Here is an 18,801-nt window from a genome sequence, read left to right on the forward strand (position 1 = left end):
TTGAAAAAGAAAATACTTCTTTGTTATTTGAACAAAATACTTAATATGGATGTAATGAGGATTTCTAGTATATATATATATATATATATATATATATATATATATATATATATATATATATATATATATATATATTTTAGTAGTGGTCGTACATAAGATTGAAGAGACATCAGACTATTTACATGAGTAAAAAAGTCCATGACACTAGGAGATTGCCAATGTTAGGCAAAGTTCACCAGCAGGAAAACTTCAGCCAAAGAGATTTTTCCTTATTGTCAGAACATCATTTCTCACTGAACTCAAGAGCAAGGTCATCCAGTGCATCGTTGAAACCTAATTAAACACAAAATATGAATATGTTATTATATTTGTGCATGGTGGATTTACATTTTGTAATGTTCTCTATGAAATTATATTAGAATCACCAAGTTTTGACTTGTGATCTCTAGAAGTTCAAACATTTCTGTGTGTGTGTGTGTGTGTGTGTGTGTGTGTGTGTGTGTGTGTGTATATATATATATAGTTATAGTTATAGTTGTAGTACTGTCATTATTTTGTTTTGATAAGAAGGATGAGCAAACTCACTGCCGTCTGCTCCACTGTTGCTTTCTGCATTGCTGCCTCCTGCACTGATGCTGTCTCCTGCACTGATGCTGCCTCCTGCACTGATGGCTCCTCCAGTGCTGTTTTCCTTAGGTTTATCTGCTGAAAGGAGGCCACCAAATATTCCACCTCCTGCCTTTTCCTTTGGTTTATTGTCCTTCTCGTCTTTACTTGGGAAAAGACCTCCCATGCCCCCGGTCTTATCAGTTTCCTGTTTCTTTCCAGTAATTGTTTCCTTCACCTTTCTTTTAGCTGCAGCAGCTAGGAGAATTTAACAGCAATGTTATTTAAAGGTAATGACATTTTTTTGCAGTTCACTTTCACACACCACAGCTCCTCTTTCCCAGCAGATTGTGGCCAAAAAGTATAGAAATTCGTTGAACGTCTAAAAATAAAAAGAGTCTTTGATTTTTTTGTGTTTTACTTATATACTAGGGCCTTTCTAGCTTCATACCTTATAAGGAGTGGCACAACTACTGGACTGACTGCATTCTCAAGAAATATTTCATCTAGCTCTTTTATAGAGATCAAACACTATAGCTTATAGGTAGGATTAGAAGTATAAACTGAAAAAAGGTGAAACATTACATTAAATTTCATGTTCACTGAAACATTGAGTTTGTGAAAAGGTGGGAAAACAACTTTCCCAGCTTAAGTCAATGTTTATGATTTAATTTAGTTAAACGAGTAATGACATCATATTTCTATTAATGCCCAGAGAGATTGCCTAACTAAAAAGGACATGTTAGAAATAAATTAATTAAAAGTTGATGTCTTGTTTTGTTTTTCACTAGCTGAAATCAGTGTTATTTTCGTATCGCGATACTATTATATTTTACTAATATAAATATTATGTTTTATAATATTTTTTTATTTGTTTTTATTATTTATATTTTTCATTTTCATTTGTTGAAGTTTGTCTTTTTTGTTTTGTTTTTTAAATACATCTATATATAGTTATTCATTTTTATTTCAGTTTTAGTTCTTTTATTAAATCAAGTTAAACTAAATGAAAATGACAAATGAACAAATGACTAGCTGAAATAAAAATATATTTTATGTTACTTCAGTTATGTTTTTGTTCTTAGTTTTAGTTTGAGTTAACTAATAACCCCAATAATAGCCCTGAAAGTTAGATTATATGATTATTAGTATACTCGAGCCAATAGTTTAGTTAAAATACATAAATAAGAGCTTTTTTATCTCATAAAAGAAATCTCATCTATATTTTTGTGCCCTTCAGTTTTGAAAGTAATATAAAGTCTAGCTAAATGAGGACACGAAATGTCTCGGCATAAAAAGGACAAAAACTTTTCATGCAAAAATAGCTTGAAAGTTTCTTTAAGCTTCTTAAACAGAAGGAACTCACCTGCTTTATCCACGGCCTGGTCGACAAATGAATCTGCTGCTTTATTACCCATAAATCCTGAAAGGAAAGACATGTTTCTAGAGTGCGTAGTAGTTGATGTTTGCAAGAGCGGGTGTATGTGTCAGTGTTTTGGGGCCAGTGATGCATGTGGTTTTATTGGGCTGCTGCTCCATGAAAGTATGTCAGGGATGTGTGTGCCTATTGGCTACTGCAGCTTGGGTGGAGTAAAAGATGTCAACTGAGAGAACAGCAAGCTTGTTTGACTGGTTTGCTGGTTTCTTGTCTCATCATAATTCAGAGTTTCAGTAGAACTCAGCATTTGTTGAAATAAGAGCTTATAGTCATTTAAATATGTAATTCAATTTATTTATTATCAGTATTATTTACCATATTTTACTTTATTTATAGTTATTTCATTTTATAGGTCAGGGGAAATGGAGATAGTTTGGGAGGTATATAGCCTAGGAGGTTGATAGTCTTAATTTTGCTATGGCCATTTCTGACTTCAGTTGCATTTATGTTTTGTTGTAGATGACTTTCCCCTGAGCTAGAGCAAAACGAAGGACTGATAGACATCTCCGTCTCCTCCCAATACTGGAATGTGGAAAAAGCTGAATGTAGCTGTAATTTCAAACTCGGATAACGCATGCAGACCATGAAAACTTCATAAACGCTGACATTCTGCCAGAGGCACAAAGCTTCTCATTATAGCATTATAGTAATGGCCATATGGGATGTTAGCTGTGTGTCATGAAGTCTTTGTTTGTCGATGGGATGCATATTTAATTGAATGTGCTTGTGCGCCGGGAACAGGGAGGGGAAGAGCGAGAGGTGTGTTCTGATCTGAGAAGGGTGTGTGTTTTTGTTGTTTCGCTGAATGAAGGGTGGAGCTGTATGTACTATTTATGTTATGGAATGAAGCATAATTGAATACATAATGTTACTAATTTGCTTCTTTATACTACAAATATTGTGAAATCTAGACTTGTTTGCTTTCTTTGCAATATGGTCTTTTATATATTCTTATATATGTATTAGCCTTATATATTTTCTGTCTTTAAAATAAGGAAAAAATGAGAATAGGTTTATTTTTCACAAACTGAATTTATTACAGGTGGAGTAGGCTTATTCAAAAAAAATCAGCTGTTTTCAGACTTCATTGGTTGACTGTTCTGTAAGTCAAGTAAATGAGTATGAACATGTAGTTGTGAGGCAGCATGCAAACACATTATGTATCCTAGTTATGTTAACCTAACTCATCAAAATGAGCAATTTCCAACCTTTTTTATTAGATATACAAGATTCAACTCATTTTTTAAAATGCGATTTAAGTTTAAATTAATTAAACATCCAAGTTGATTTTTCTTAAAAATTTAATGCAGCAACCTTTTTTTTTCCGTGATCATTTGCAGATTTTGTGAGTTGTCTATATGGATATACTTTCGCAAACTACATATAAGAGCATTTCTGAAGCCCGTCACGCTATAACTACAATTTAAGATAATACTGAAACAGATTTAATCGGCCATATTTAATCATTTAACACCATCAGTTGCCTTCTTTTTTGGGATTTACACATCTGTGATTCTGTCTTTTTCTGCTCCTTGTTTCTTCCGATACAACAACTTTGGTATATTCGGATTGGAATGTTTTCCTTTTCGTCACAATGACTGTGAAATCATCATCATACATCAAACCTCATTGTGTTGGGTGGAGGAAAACTGGTATACCAGTTTCAGGGCAGGTAAGAAAGACAGACTAGGCTATATATAAAAATCTTCAAATCACAAGCACGTGCATGTAATATTTGCACAAATGTGGTAATGACACGCACTGCACAAAATACGTGAATACTGCATAGCTAGATAAAGGAGTTGTTTTATTCTTGTGAATAGTATTTCTGTGAAGGAAAGTAAGGTAGCTTTTTCATGAGGAGAAAGCAAGAGAGATAGGTGGGTGACTGTTTTTTGTGAAGTTAGATATCATTTAGTGTCCATCAGAGGTTTAGCATTATAATATTAAGGCATGGTCAGCAGTAGCTAATCAACTCTCTCTCTCCTATGAAGCAAGACGCAGAGCATCACAGGGGTGTTCAGTGCGACATCAGCCTGAAATCAAACACAAAGACGTTTACGTGGGTATGGTTGACATACTGTGGAGATGACTCTTCATTATTTGTAAAATACCACTTTTTAATCAACTGGTAAACTCACTACACATGAAACAGGTACGTTTTATACAAAGCCTGTTTGTGTCCTTTATCGTCTCTGAATTTGTGAGCTGAAGCACATGTGCAATGTTGTAACAGTAAAACCTTTCTGATAAGACTGTAAACTACATGAACTGCTGAATGTGACAGGAGTCAGGACACTGAATTTGGTTCAGTGTTTGAAGGAAGAAAAATGCTCAGATGTCAGCATTGTTTGCAATTGTGTAAACACGCTGACCTAAATTCTGAATTACTTCCTAAAGGTTGCGTACGTGTGTTTCAGTCATACAGCTTTCAATGTATTGAAGCAAAGACAAAGTAGCCTACAAAATGACTAGAAAAGGGCTAAATGAAATGCACACAGCTTTTTAAATGTATATGCTTCTGTAAAGAAAGTTTATTCCACATACGGTATATAATAAATAAATAAATCTTTTCATTTGTACATGAGAAGCAAATTTCCAGAGAGTATGGTAGAGTGGGGGAAAACGCCCCCCACATGTTTTTCCCAAAATAACAACTGGAGGTAGTTAAGATACATTTTTACTGTTGCTATGCACTATGTTGATAACGGGGATATACAAATCTCTATAGAGAAGCTGACCAGCGACATATTTGAAGAGAAGAGGATTACATGGTAAATGCTATAATTTTCAGATATTAGTAAACAAGTGTTTAAGAGAATATTGTTCTGCAGGATATTGCAGTGATGTATGATAGAGGAATAGTGAAGTCTGTAGTTTGAGATCATAAGTTATTTATAAGGAAAATAATTATATTTAAAAAATTATTAAAAAAAAAAAAAAAAAGTCATAGCTTGTGGGGTAAAACGCCCCCCAGGGGGAATAGTTTCTCTCTATCATAATTACTATAATAACATATTTCAGTCTATCAAATCCTTTGTTTTACACTTAATGCAGTATAACTAAGTGGTAAAATCAAAATATTTGAACAAAACATGAAAAAATTACCTCAAGTGAGCATTAGCTAGCTAGTTTGCTAGCACAGTTAACTCACTGATGGAAGGTAGTTGAATTTGGCTATTTTGGACATTCCTGAAATAAATATTAATGTTGATACATTACTTGCCTTTTACTTTTAAAGATTAAAAACTATTGTCTGTTCATTTTGCTGTTGATCTATGAAGCAAACTGGTTGGTAAGAAAGGGGGCATTTTACCCCACCGCTGGGGCAAAACGCCCCCTTTGTACAAAAATATTTTTAGTCAAAATACTAATTAATTATGAAGAATGAGCAATTTTAATATTTGGTGAATAACTCCTGCCATAGTCACTCAAAACCGGGATGGCAATTCTAGTCACATTTATGTTTTGTTTCACTGTAATGTCACATTTTCCTTAAGGGGGGCGTTTTCCCCCACTCTACCCCATCCCAGACTGTGCAGCAGTCCATTGCATTGGTTTTATTCTTCATGTGTGTGTGTAGGTCTATTATTTTGAATGAGATTTTCTTCTTGTTTTAAGCATACAACTGACTAAATGAGATCCATAGATTTTTAGATTTATGCTATCAAATAAATATGCTGATTTGTTGCAAATAGGGAAAAATACGAGTGGAATAGCCTAAACTTAATTCAAGATGTTTAGCAGCCTACTGAAAATTTGATTTCACACAATGTTGCGATTTTTTATTATTATTTCTGAGATTCATTTAATAGTTAGATAACGATTATTACAGATTTTATTTTGTTTTTAAATCCAATTTCAAGAAAAACTTCTGCTCTCTTACCTCACCTACTGTCCAGCGTCTGTAGGCTGCTCTACAGCTCCCTCATGCTTCGACAGCTCCCCCTGGAGGCAGAAAGACAACAACACATCTCAGCTGTCAACGGCTTTTATAAATCGCTGATTATCATATTTTCACGTCGTCAGGTAAGCCTATTTGCAAAATAGAAAAACATTTGTGAAATACAAATGTTTTTTTTCTCTCTCTTTTTTTTCTTGTTTTGTTATTGCTTTCTGGAAGATGTCAGACTCATGTTCATGTTTATGTACAACGACGTATAATGTGTGGCTATGGTTCATCATGAGCTGTTTGTAGGGATTTAAATGAATAAAAAACAATTTTGGAGTTCTAATGAAAGAAACTGGGATGCTGAAACTTTTAAAAATGCAGAGCAATGTTTGGAAAGCAGAAATGGGTTATTTATGAAGATCACACTCTTGCTGAACAGCGAGTTAAATTGTTTGCTTGGTTGCTGCAGGCCTGGATACTAAACTCCTAAAATGTATAATTTGATGTATTCAAATGTATAGATTTTAGTCTTTAATGGTCATGGTTGTGAGGTAAATGTGATCATTCAGCATGCTTTTTATTGCATACATGCATTTATTGAGTTTCTGAAAGCACCTCATTATTCTCCAGGTCATCCTGTCCATGAAAGAAAAACATGAGCATCATATCAAAAAGACCAACTTTATGACTGAACTGTGCATTAAGCTATTTATACTGCATTCATACTGAATGATAAGACCAAATAATAATGCAGTGCACCTAAAGACACCAATTTTACATTTAAAAATCTAATTTATTTGACCAATTATTGGTCACATATGATGATGCATATGAAAATCCTCACCAGTTTTACCAGGCCAGTGGATACGACCACAGTCTCCAGCCCCTCCACTGCCTTTTCTGAAATCTGATTGGCTCCAGCCACGGCACTCTCACCCACAAGATTCGCCTGCTCAGTTGTTTTTTGGGCAGCTAGGACAGATGAAAAAGCATCCTTGCATTTTGATTTGAGATTTTCCATTGGGGTTTTAGGAAAATGACAAGTGTTGTTTAGTTATGTTCTGTTTCTATTCATTCTTTTACCTGTATTTACACTTGTCTCAACGCCTTCCTTTGTCTTTGTGCCTGTCAAAAATAAAATGTTCATTGTGAACAAGTAATATCGCTGTTGAAATTACATACAGTTCACCCAAAAATGAAATTCTGTCATTTACTCACCCTCATTTCATTCCAAACCTTTATGAATTTTTTTTTTTTTCATACAAAATTCACACATTTTCCGAAAATATCTTCTTTTGTGTTCTGCAGAAGAAAGTAATTCATACAAGTTTGGAATGTGCAAACGATGTAAAGAATGACAGATTCTTACTATTTATGTGGACTTTCCCTTTAAGCGCTCAGACATGCACTCTTGTGAACAAATGCTTTTCCAATAAACTTGTACTTAATTTCATCTTATTTTTAGACAGATATCTATGGCTCCTGCTCTGAGATCCATACACTTAGTCTCGTCTGGCAGTGCAACTAAATGTCCGGCTATCTCCAATACCCTAGAGACTCTACAAAAATCATGGCAAGTAGAATTTGCTTCTGATCTACAGTCAGTGTTCCGGTTGTTGATTGGCAGGCACCACTAAGTGCTATTAAGCTTTACAGATCGAGAAACATCCTTTCTACTGAGTGATGCTGCATGTTCTTGCATGTTAACAGTGGAAAAAACCCGCTTCTGCTTCTGAAAGGGCCCTGGCATCACTAGAGCTGAATCTCCGTTGCACGAATGGCCCTTAGAACAAGCATAAGCTCTGTTCATTCCCAGAACCTTTGAGCCCACAGCAACGTGTCTGTGAAAGTTGCTCCTCCTTCCCAACATGCGCTCACACAGCACAACAAAAACACCCCTCAAAAGAGACATGACATTGTCCTTGTTGTTCTGGACAAAGAGCTGATTTACTATTAAAAGACATGCACATTCTTCAGGACTTAGCCTCTGCTTGCGACACAAACATGCCTGGAATCTTGTATTATTAATGTTATAATCAATAAAGACTGAGAACATTACCACCGCCCAACCCCTGCTGCAATATGATGTCACTTCCACAGCATCTCTGATTACATGACGAAGCACAAAACGTCTCTGCGGCTGTAGCCTTCTGCTAAGATTAAGAGGAGGAGACTGTGATATAAATATAGCTGTGCATCGATTTTAGAGGAAGATATGTTTGAGATGTTTCTTTCTTAATCATGTAACACAGATATGCCACAGCACTTTTTCACATAATAATGCTAGCAAGATCTATACTTGAAAATCAATTTAAAGCTTTTTATTCTATACATTAGTCTGAATTACATCACCTCACTCTCTGCTCCAATCCCAATGCTCTTAATTTCTAATGGAATTAAGTCCTAAAAAATAATTCATCTGGACTGTGCTCACACAGTTCTGTGATGAAATTGGTGTTATATAATGCAACAGAAATTAAAGTGACAGTTTTATGTGAGTTCTGCTTGATCTATAGGAGGGGTCCAAAAGTCTTGGACTTTCTGTGCTTTCTAGCTAAAATGCTGCATTCAACGCCACCAGTCTATCTCAAACATGACTATCATGTTCTCTGGCATGATTTGAGAGCAATGGAAAAACATCTGACCGTCTGAAGAAATATTTTTTATTCATCATTTCTACTTCATAATGTTTCTTTGTTTTCACATTTTTAAACCCTAAAACTTTGTTCTTTCCGAGTTTAAATTCGATTTTGAATCACTGATTTTCAATGTGGTCTTTCCCCACTATATTCTATATGTATAGAGTAGTTGAGACAGAGGTGTGTGCTGTATGTGAGTGGGCAGTTTGTCACAGTTCAGGGCAAAGTGACCTGCTTTTCTTTGAGAGGCTTGAGATTTCTTTGAGTAGATTGAAGTAGATTGAAGACCATATGTGTGGTCTGGAGGAAAGCTTTTACCTCCAGCTGACTGGCTGACACACACACACTCACACACACACACACACACACACACGCACGCACGCACGCACGCACGCACGCACGCACGCACGCACGCACACACACACACACACACACACTTCTCCTACATAAGTCAGGTCATTTAATAGCAAGCACATTGTGCTTTGTTCATAACACTGAAAACAGAATGACATGTTCCTGTCACTGGTCTGTACTCACACTGAGAGCCATTATGAATCATAAAAGATTGTGCATTGACCCGGACTGACCCCGGTCTCTGAAGTGGACCAGAAGGGAATGGGATTGTAGTGCTGTGTGCTCCTGTGAGCATATAGCACAACCAGGAAGGAATGATGTATTACTCGCAATGTTTCTGCCAAAAGTCATGTACAAGATGCAGTAATTTACAGTAACACTGTACTGCACTGTACTATAAAATGTTACCCATATTATGTCAATATAATTTAGTACTATAGTATAGTAGTAACAATGCAAAAGAAAATGATCAGCATATTTAGACCTTCTTTTGACGTTAAAATAAAGTATGACCTATCTTGTAATTTACATATCCATTTAAAATGCAACATAAATGGGGTTCAGTTTGGCTTTTCTCTTCATAATGTGTCTGCCACTCACAGCTCATCGATTTATTGCTCCCTATCTTCTTGTCTTTCTTTATCTCTTTATATCTCCCTCTTCATTCCCCATCCGTTCTTTAGAGTATAAATGAGATATAAAAAAGATGGCCACTGCTCTGGACAGAGTAAATAACCACGGTACTAGTAACCATGTCATTTGTTTATCAGTCTTGTTTACAGCTGGGTCGGCAGATGAATTTGTGATCTGATTTGAGACAACAGGCAGGTGGACTGAGCTGGGTTTTTTTCTATTGAATTCTCGCTGTTGTTCACTCACTGTAGTGACGAAGCAGAGCAGTCATGTAATGGGTTCATGCCCCACATCTATCTTCATTGCCCTGGTTTTCATTTTCAGGACTCTTTATCATCAGTGCCAGCATCAGTGATGTTTAGTTTTTTTACGCCATGCATTGTAAGCAAAAAAAAAACAAAAAAAACACTGACGATGATAAAATTTTGTTTTATCATTCAAAAAAGCATGCCGGGCAAACTCAATTACTTTTTTTAATATATTTGATAGAAATAATTCAATAAGATTTGACTTTCTGTATACATTTAATTGATTAATATGTTATATATTATTATATTTATTATATTACAAACTATATATATATATATATATATATATATATATATATATATATGTTAAATCTTTAAATATGATTTTGTAATTGTGCAATTGCTTTCTAAATATACAATTGCAGTGTTTTTAAAGTATGAAAATGGCACACAATACCATGTAAAACAGCTTCGTCTTCACTACACTTTACTGTAGAAAAAAGTAATGAATATTATATTAAATATATTTTTAGACAGTACAAAAAAGGCATTCCTGACTTTGATCTAATTCTCTGATTTTTCTCCCTTCAGTTGAATTTGTACTTACCTACATACATGACCCCCTCTTTGGTTTTGGCAGCTGCCTCCTCCACCCCAGCCTTGGTTTTCTCGGCGGCGGCCACCACTCCCCCCTTAGCCATGGAGAATCCCTTCTTCAGCGCATCCATTCTGGAGCTCGGAGATGGGCTTTATGTCCTTCAACTGGAACTGGCTCTTGTCTTATAACTGGTGGATGGAGCTGTGTGTGCTCTGACTGCCAGTGTGGTAAGAGAGTGTGTGTGCAGCTCCTTTGAGAGAGGGATGGGCACTCAGTGCTCAGACAGATTGGGACACCCTTAACAAGAGGAGAAGTCAAGCAGAGGGGGAGAAGGCACGAGAGAGAGAGAGAGAGAGAGAGAGAGAGAGAGAGAGAGAGAGAGAGAGAGATAGGGGGGTATAATAACAAGTGGGTGAGAGGAATGCCGAGAAATAGAATCCACAAGAAGCTTTTCAGTTTGGCCTGTTTTCTCTAGCCACCCATAATAAATGAGATTCACATACTGGAAGATTAAATTGTTAATGCTCAAATCCAGCATCAGCGCACAGCTTCATAAAACTACTAAACAACCTCTTCCCTTAAAGGGATAGTTCACTTTGAAATAAAATTTTGGTATGTTTTAGCTTACCTCAAGGGCATCCAAGATGTAGGTGTCTTTGTTTCCGCAGTAGTTTCAATTTAGATATTTTTAGGTCAAAGCGTTCTTGTCTGTCAGTCATATAATGCAGGTCTATGGTCACTATCTGAAAGAGCATGCACAGAGAAGTCCAAATTAAACAATTCCCCATCGTAAGTACACATTGATGGCCTAAGACACGAAACGAGCGGTTTGTGTGAGAAAATGAACAGTATTTTTATCGTTTTTACCTCTACACAACCACGTCCAAGTGATCTGAGGGCGCGCGCGCTTCCTGGTGTGTGACGTGTGTGCGCGTTCTGGCTTAGTCTGCGCAAGCGCCGGAAGGTGTACAAGAGGTAAAAACGATATAAATACTGTTCGCTTTCTCACACAAACCGCTCGTTTCGTGTCTAAGGCCATCAATGTGTACTTATGATGGGAAATTGTTTAATTTGGACTTCTCTGTGCATGCTCTTTCAGATAGTGACCATAGACCTGCATTATACGACTGACAGACAAGAACGGTTTGACCTAAAAATATCAAAATTGAAACTACTGCGGAAACAAAGACACCTACATCTTGGATGCCCTTGAGGTAAGCTAAAACATATCAAAAATTAATTTCAAAGTGAACTATCCCTTTAATCCTGCCACAGCACATGCAAACCACAACACAAATTTACATGCCAGCCAAAACCAGTCCTTGTCACACACCATTTACACATCCCTACTATGGATTCCTACTGTAGCAGTGTAATTTTAGTATTATTTCAATTAAAATATTATTTATATACTAACATTTTGAATGTGAATTTATTTTTATGTTTCCAGTTTTCGTTTCTTTATGTGCTTTTGTCATTTTTATAATGTTTTCTATATTTTTTTGTTTTTTTTAAGTTTGAGTTTTTCATCTAATATTTATATTTTAATTTATTTCAGCTTTATTTCAAATAACAAAAAATATTTTTAATAGTTAACAATAACAGCACTGATTCATAGTCTATTAGAAGTCATTAGAATTAAATTAAATGTATCATTAATATTTAGTCATATTAATATGTGGCTAGATTACATTTCTTCAAATAAATCATGAATGTATGTCAAAATAAATGTAATTTTCTTTTTCCAACCTGAGGATAAGGACCTCCCCAAGGTAACTTCCTCATTGTTAATAATCTTGAGGGTTTTTAATTGCCACTTTCACTTGACTTTGGATCTAATCTAATATGGATCCTCTTTGAGTGGATCACATCTATAAAGCTAATGGGAAGCAGTGGTATGGACTGTAGGACAGAATAGGATATTGTCTGTTGAAAAGCCATTAGGCTCGAAATTAAATATTTTAAATTTGTTTTTTTATCATAGATGTAATTCTTGTTGGCTACTACAACATGAACTAGGGAAATTATGTAGTCCTTTATTATATTTATTAAGTTAAATTTCTCAGTGAGCTGGTGAATGAGCAGGATTCAAGCATGTTAGTCTGATGCATTATGAAGTTAAAAACCCATGAATTCGCTTGATGAAAGAATTTTCTTACCTATTTATACATAGAGTTTGGGCAGTATGAGGAGATTGTCCATTTTTTTCAAATAACTAATCGACTTGGGTGGGACATTCTCATTCTAGAATCTGTCTAGAATTTCTTCCTGTATAGTCCTTTAAGGAGCTATTTCTACCTGATCTAAACCCTACAAAATGTCTTTGGCTGGTGGAATGAAATATAGTCAGCTTGATTCAGGTATATTAAATAACATTTCGTTTTCATCCAGACAGGAATTAATGCACTCTGTGCAAGAATTGTACCTTAAATGGTAAAACAGCTTGTCACTAGGGCAGTGCCCTTAAAGGGACATATTTGTATACATGGATCTCTGAGCAGAAATAGTATCTGGTCACCAGTGGTCATGTGACCTTGTAATCCACCTTTATGATGAAGGTGCTGTAACGCCTTGCATTTCTCAGGACAATGAGAGAATGTAATCTAATACTGGCTGCTCAGAACTCAGCGCTGTCGGGTCAATATGTACCCGTCACGTGGCAAAAATCGAGGCCCTGGGAGAACAGCATGATCATTACCGAACTAATTACTAACATGATGACAGAACAGTGTGAAATATCTCATCTATGCTCTCCCGAATCACTTTTGAAGCCATATCTTGAGCATGTTCATCAAACTTTGCGAAAGGAAACTTTCTCTCATTTGATCTTAGCACTAATTTAATAGAATTCATCAGTGGACAAAAAGGCCTTTTATGCTGAAAGCTGGAGTGCAATGCTGCGCTATTTGAACTACATGCGTCTTGCAGCATTTACAGTCAATGTGAAACCATTTCAATGGTTAATTCATTTCATTATGAAGGTCAGTTGTTTTTTGTTGTTTTCTATGTTCATAGTCATATATGTGCGTATGACTGTTAGTTGTCTTTTAAGTCTGTTTAGAGTTAAGTCTCCTTGTCTCTCTCTCTATCTATCTCTTGTTCAGTGTCAGAGTTGTTCAGTGTTACTGCCTGTAACAGAAGTCTTTGTGGTTGACCAAACTGATCATCTGACTGCGGTTAATGTGAGAGTGTGATAAAGCAACTGGCGTCTTAAGAGCTGCTTTGAGAAAGGAAAAATCCTATCTGTGATCATATACCACATCCCTGCTGTGTAGGAAGAGGCTTGAACCAAAAGTACGAGTTTTTATTGCAGCTACAGCATGGTGCGAATGGCAGACATTAGATTACTTTTTTTTTTTTAAATGACAGTGTTTTCCTAGAGATCATGGTGACACTCCCATGTTTTCAAAGCTTAAATTTAGGACTAAAGGCTAGGTCTTTAGACATGCAAATTTCAATAGTTCAGGGGAATTTTTTTTAAACTCCATTTCAAAATAATCATTGAAATTATTATAATCCATTTCATTATTCAAAATGTTAATAATTGTTGAATAATTTAACATATACAGCTGTATGTTTGAAAACATACTTGTTTAAATAAATGTAAATTTTATACTTGTACACAAATAGATTTGTAAGCCAGTAAGTAAATGCAGTGATAGAAATGAAAAGAAAGTGTATTGTTATAGTTGCATTATATTTAAAGCAAGGTAACTTTTTAAAACTTTCTTTAAAGACCGTAAAGTTTAACATTTCTGTCTCTCTCACACACACACACACACACACACACACACACACACACACACACAATACCTCCACAGGGCCTGTTTTGACTTTGAAATCTTTTGCAACAGCTTGTGTTGCCTAGCAATAAAATGTTTTTTTCCTTCATTGAACTTGTGTCTAAAGAATTAGTTAAAAGGTGAGAAATGTGACAAGACACTTTTTCTTTACACGTCTAAGTAGCTCTTCAAGCGCTTCCAAATTTGCACAATAGTGCTAAATAACACATATGTTGAAAACTGTCACAAGCCTTGCTCAAATACCTGTGTATGTTATTGCCAACTGTACCAACAGCAAGAGACGCCGCAGCAAAGGTCTCTTACTGTACCATCAGCGCTTCCGCCTGACCACACAGGAGCTAATGCACTGCTAGTGAAGCCTTCCTCAGCACAACATATTCTGTATGTTATATAGCCCAAGGCTCTCTCTGCCCACAGCTTGGGATCATTTATACACCATGCCATGAGTAGTGAATTACTGACACTTCAAATGTACATTACTGGTAGCCAAGTAATGGCTCGTCAAACTGTGAGTCAGCATTGAAATTTGTAATATCAACACAATTTTCAATATAAAAAAACCTCATCCATTGTCTCTGTTAACAATGACATAATTCTTATACATAGCCAAACATTCAAAAGTTTGAAGTTGGTAAGATTTTCAACAGTAATATTGTGAAATCGTTCTAATATGCTTATTTGGTGACATTTGGCTCATTTTGGTGACAACATGATCAATTAAATTATTATAATCCATTGCATTATTCAAAATGTTATTAATTGTTGAATTAATTAAACATAGGCTATACTGTGAGGTTGACATGTTTACTGGCTCGAGGGCGGGACTACCTGTCACTTACACAAGATATCGCAGCAAACCACAACGATCCAATCAATTACCAACAGAAAAAAATCAAGTTCACGCCCTACATGTTTTCTTGCTTGAGAAGCCATTGTAGACGTCACAATAGGAAGAAAAAGACGATCTTCCTTTTCATGCCAACTTTTAAATATTATATTCTTAAATATTCTTTTTGTTAGCTGGATAGCTCACTTGAATTTGTCCTAGGTTATCATGTGTGACATTATGATTTCTTGGAAGGCATCTGTAAGGTATGGAATGCCAAAGATGACATAATAAATAAATAAATAAATATACGAATAAATGTAAAATAACAAAAATAAATGAGTATTTATACTTTTATTTCCTTATTTATGTATAATTGTATTTTCTTCCACATTTAGTTTTTTTTTTTCATTTATTTATGCATTTATTTATTTCCACATTTATTTATGTATATGTATTTATGTCTACATTTATTTATGTGCACATTTCTTCCTCTGTATGCTAATGAGTGGGGCATGTTTTACCTCAGACATAGCGATCAAGCTCAGAGTGGCAGTGAGCTTTGAGGCCACAGCGACACCTTGTGGTCTGACCAAACAAAACGTAAGAGGTGTATGTATGGTGTATTTGCAAGAAGTCTCACAGGGAATGAATGACTTAGAGAGTGGCAATATATCCAAAATCTTATATCACAGTTTAAGTCATTTAATATCACCATAACTGTATGGCCTGGCTATTGTTACCATCTTTATTCCTGACATGGAACAAACTGTTCCAAATCCGGTTAGGGTTACTAAAATGTCTTGGCACACATGAAGAGAAACAGCATCTTCAACAGATCTGATAACAGACACTTTGACATGGAAGCGCGTTAAAGTGTCCACTTTCCGATAAGTGGGTGAAAGTTTCTGCACGTTACTGTCTTTTCAGCATGGCAAAGTAATTTAATTACATCTTTCACGAGTTCACACTTAATTAGATAGAGTAAAGGATGTGTGTATGTGCCATGCTGTCCGAGGGGAGGGCTCCGAGCTCGGAATTTGGCCCGAACCCAGAATACTCACCCATCCCAGGTTTGGGATAGGACTAGTAAGTGAGGAGATGGGTTGGTGGAGGGATGCTGGAAAACTGTCATAAAACAGCAGTAAAAACTGCTGTATATATACCTCCTGATGTTAATTGAGTTGACTGGATGAGCTCCTCCCATGACGATTAGATTAACTATTTGAACGCTTCTCCCGAACTTTGATAAAATATCATTTGTTTCATCTGACTTCAAAAATGAAAAAGGTTTAATTGATGTTTGTTAATCATTAAATGTAGGTGTATGTTTGATTATTCTATTTTAACACTTTACTGAAATTATACTCATTCATCCGGATTCCTATAACACTTAGAGTTTCGCACCGGCCGGGTATAGCTGTTCTGGAAAAAGTAGCGATTCTTTTTAATGAAAGTATCAATTCACTTTTGAAAAAGTAGCGATTCATTTTGAAAAAGTAGCAATTCACTTTTAGAAAAGTATCAATTCACTTTTCAAAAAGTATTGATTCACATTTGGAAAAAGTATCGATTCTCTTCTGGAAAAAGTATCGATTCACTTTTGGAAAAAGTAGCAATTCTTTTTAGAAAAAGTAGCGATTCACTTTTGGAAAAAGTAGCGATTCATTTTGAAAAAGTAGCGATTCACTTTTGGAAAAAGTAACAATCCTTTTTAGAAAAAGTATCGAAAAGTAGCGATTCACTTTTGGAAAAAAGTAGCGATTCATTTTGAAAAAGTAGCAATTCATTTTAGAAAAAGTAGCGATTCACTTTTGGGAAAAGTAGCGATTTATTTAGAAAAAGTAGCGATTCACTTTTGGAAAAAAGTAGCGATTCATTTTGAAAAAGTAGCAATTCATTTTAGAAAAAGTAGTGATTCACTTTTGGGAAAAGTAGCAATTCATTTTGAAAAAGTAGCGATTCACTTTTGGGAAAAGTAGCGATTCATTTTAAAAAAGTAGCGATTCATTTAGAAAAAGTAGCGATTCACTTTTGGAAAAAAGTAGCGATTCATTTTGAAAAAGTAGCAATTCATTTTAGAAAAAGTAGTGATTCACTTTTGGGAAAAGTAGCGATTCATTTTTGGAAAAGTAGCGATTCACTTTTGGGAAAAGTAGCGATTCATTTTGGAAAAGGTAGCGATTCACTTTTGTAAAAAAAAAGTAGCGATTCACTTTTGTAAAAAGTAGCGATTCATTTTGAAAAAGTATCGATTCACTTTTGTGAAAAAGTCTATTCACTTTTGTGAAAAAGTGGCGATTCATTTTGAAAAAGTATCGATTCACTTTTGTAAAAAGTAGCGATTCATTTGTAAAAAGTAGCGATTCACTTTTGTAAAAAAAAGTAGCGATTCACTTTTGTAAAAAGTAGCGATTCATTTTGAAAAAGTATCGATTCACTTTTGTGAAAAAAGTGGCGATTCATTTTGAAAAAGTATCGATTCACTTTTGTAAAAAGTATCGATTCATTTGGAAAAAGTATCGATTCACTTTTGTAAAAAGTAGCGATTCATTTGGAAAAAGTATCGATTCACTTTTGTAAAAAGTAGCGATTCATTTGGAAAAAGTGGCGATTCATTTTGAAAAAGTATCGATTCACTTTTGTAAAAAGTAGCGATTCATTTGGAAAAAGTATCGATTCACTTTTGTAAAAAGTAGCGATTCATTTTGAAAAATTATCGATTCACTTTTGTAAAAAGTGGCGATTCATTTGGAAAAAGTATCGATTCACTTTTGTAAAAAGTGGCGATTGATTTTGAAAAAGTATCGATTCACTTTTGTAAAAAGTAGCGATTCATTTGGAAAAAGTATCGATTCACTTTTGGAAAAAGTGGCGATTCATTTGGAAAAAGTATCGATTCACTTTTGGAAAAAGTAGCAATTCATTTTGAAAAAGTATCGATTCACTTTTGTGAAAAAGTGGCGATTCATTTTGAAAAAGTATCGATTCACTTTTGTAAAAAGTATCGATTCACTTTTGTAAAAAGTAGCGATTCATTTGGAAAAAGTATCGATTCACTTTTGTAAAAAGTAGCGATTCATTTGGAAAAAGTGGCGATTCATTTTGAAAAAGTAGCGATTCATTTGTAAAAAGTGGCGATTCATTTGGAAAAGTTTTTGGAAGTTTCATGCTGATATCTATTATTTATTTATTTTTTTTATGCTCCTGGGGTGTCTCCCCTTAAGGAAAGCAGCGATTCCCCTAAATAAGGAAATTAAAGTATAAATACGTATTTTTGTCTTTTTACATTTTCGTATATTTATTTATATGGTTAGGCTATTTATGTATTTATTTATTTATTATTATGTCATCTTTGGAATTCCATTTTGGGAATAGACTGCGTAGTATAGCCTGAAACATTTTACATTTTACATTCATAACAGTAGGGATAAGCAATATATAAATTGAAAATCTTGATGCTGTACCTGCTTTCACTTTTGAATTACAGCACCTACTGTAATTTTACTGGTGACTCTAACTAAGCGTACTGCATGTATGTGTCCTGTTCATGTGCGTCACCTTAAAAAAAACTTGCTTTCTCTTTCACTCAATACAGTCAAGTGTGTGTCCAGCACCTCTGAGCATGTAAAGCCTGAGAGCTGACGGGCCGCATTGTTCCAGGCTCAGCGACCTTTCCATGGGGAGTAAGCTGGATGTGGGTGGGGGGTTCATTTCCGAGGATTGTTGGAGGTCTTTGAAACTATTACGAGGAGGGAGAGGAA

The 18,801-nt window shown here is 35.2% G+C and overlaps 2 protein-coding genes across 3 annotated transcripts; both read right to left on the bottom strand.

The window, feature by feature from the left end:
• Window positions 1-134: 134 nt before the first annotated feature.
• On the bottom strand, window positions 135-2,111 carry LOC308681505 (uncharacterized protein). The gene is made up of 3 exons (XM_081350459.1): window positions 1,973-2,111; window positions 586-864; window positions 135-333 (listed from the first exon to the last, which is right to left on the bottom strand). Exons 1-3 carry the CDS (start codon window positions 2,043-2,045, stop codon window positions 284-286), a joined length of 402 nt encoding a protein of 133 aa, XP_081206585.1. The 5' UTR covers window positions 2,046-2,111; the 3' UTR covers window positions 135-283.
• Window positions 2,112-3,065: 954 nt separating this feature from the next.
• Window positions 3,066-10,735, bottom strand: sncga (synuclein, gamma a). Of its 2 annotated transcripts, XM_081350460.1 has the most exons (6): window positions 10,418-10,669; window positions 10,268-10,300; window positions 7,020-7,061; window positions 6,781-6,908; window positions 5,931-5,992; window positions 3,066-4,080 (listed from the first exon to the last, which is right to left on the bottom strand). In XM_081350460.1, the coding sequence occupies exons 1-5, from the start codon at window positions 10,536-10,538 to the stop codon at window positions 5,936-5,938; spliced, it is 381 nt and encodes a 126-aa protein (XP_081206586.1). In that variant the 5' UTR covers window positions 10,539-10,669; the 3' UTR covers window positions 3,066-4,080; window positions 5,931-5,935. The 2 variants fall into 2 exon arrangements, with proteins under 2 accessions (XP_081206586.1, XP_081206587.1); XM_081350461.1 differs by lacking the exon at window positions 10,268-10,300 and having other exon boundaries at window positions 10,418-10,735.
• Window positions 10,736-18,801: the final 8,066 nt, after the last annotated feature.

The sequence above is a fragment of the Scardinius erythrophthalmus genome (assembly GCF_964197995.2).
Source record: "Scardinius erythrophthalmus genome assembly, chromosome: 21".
NCBI lineage: Eukaryota > Metazoa > Chordata > Actinopteri > Cypriniformes > Leuciscidae > Scardinius > Scardinius erythrophthalmus.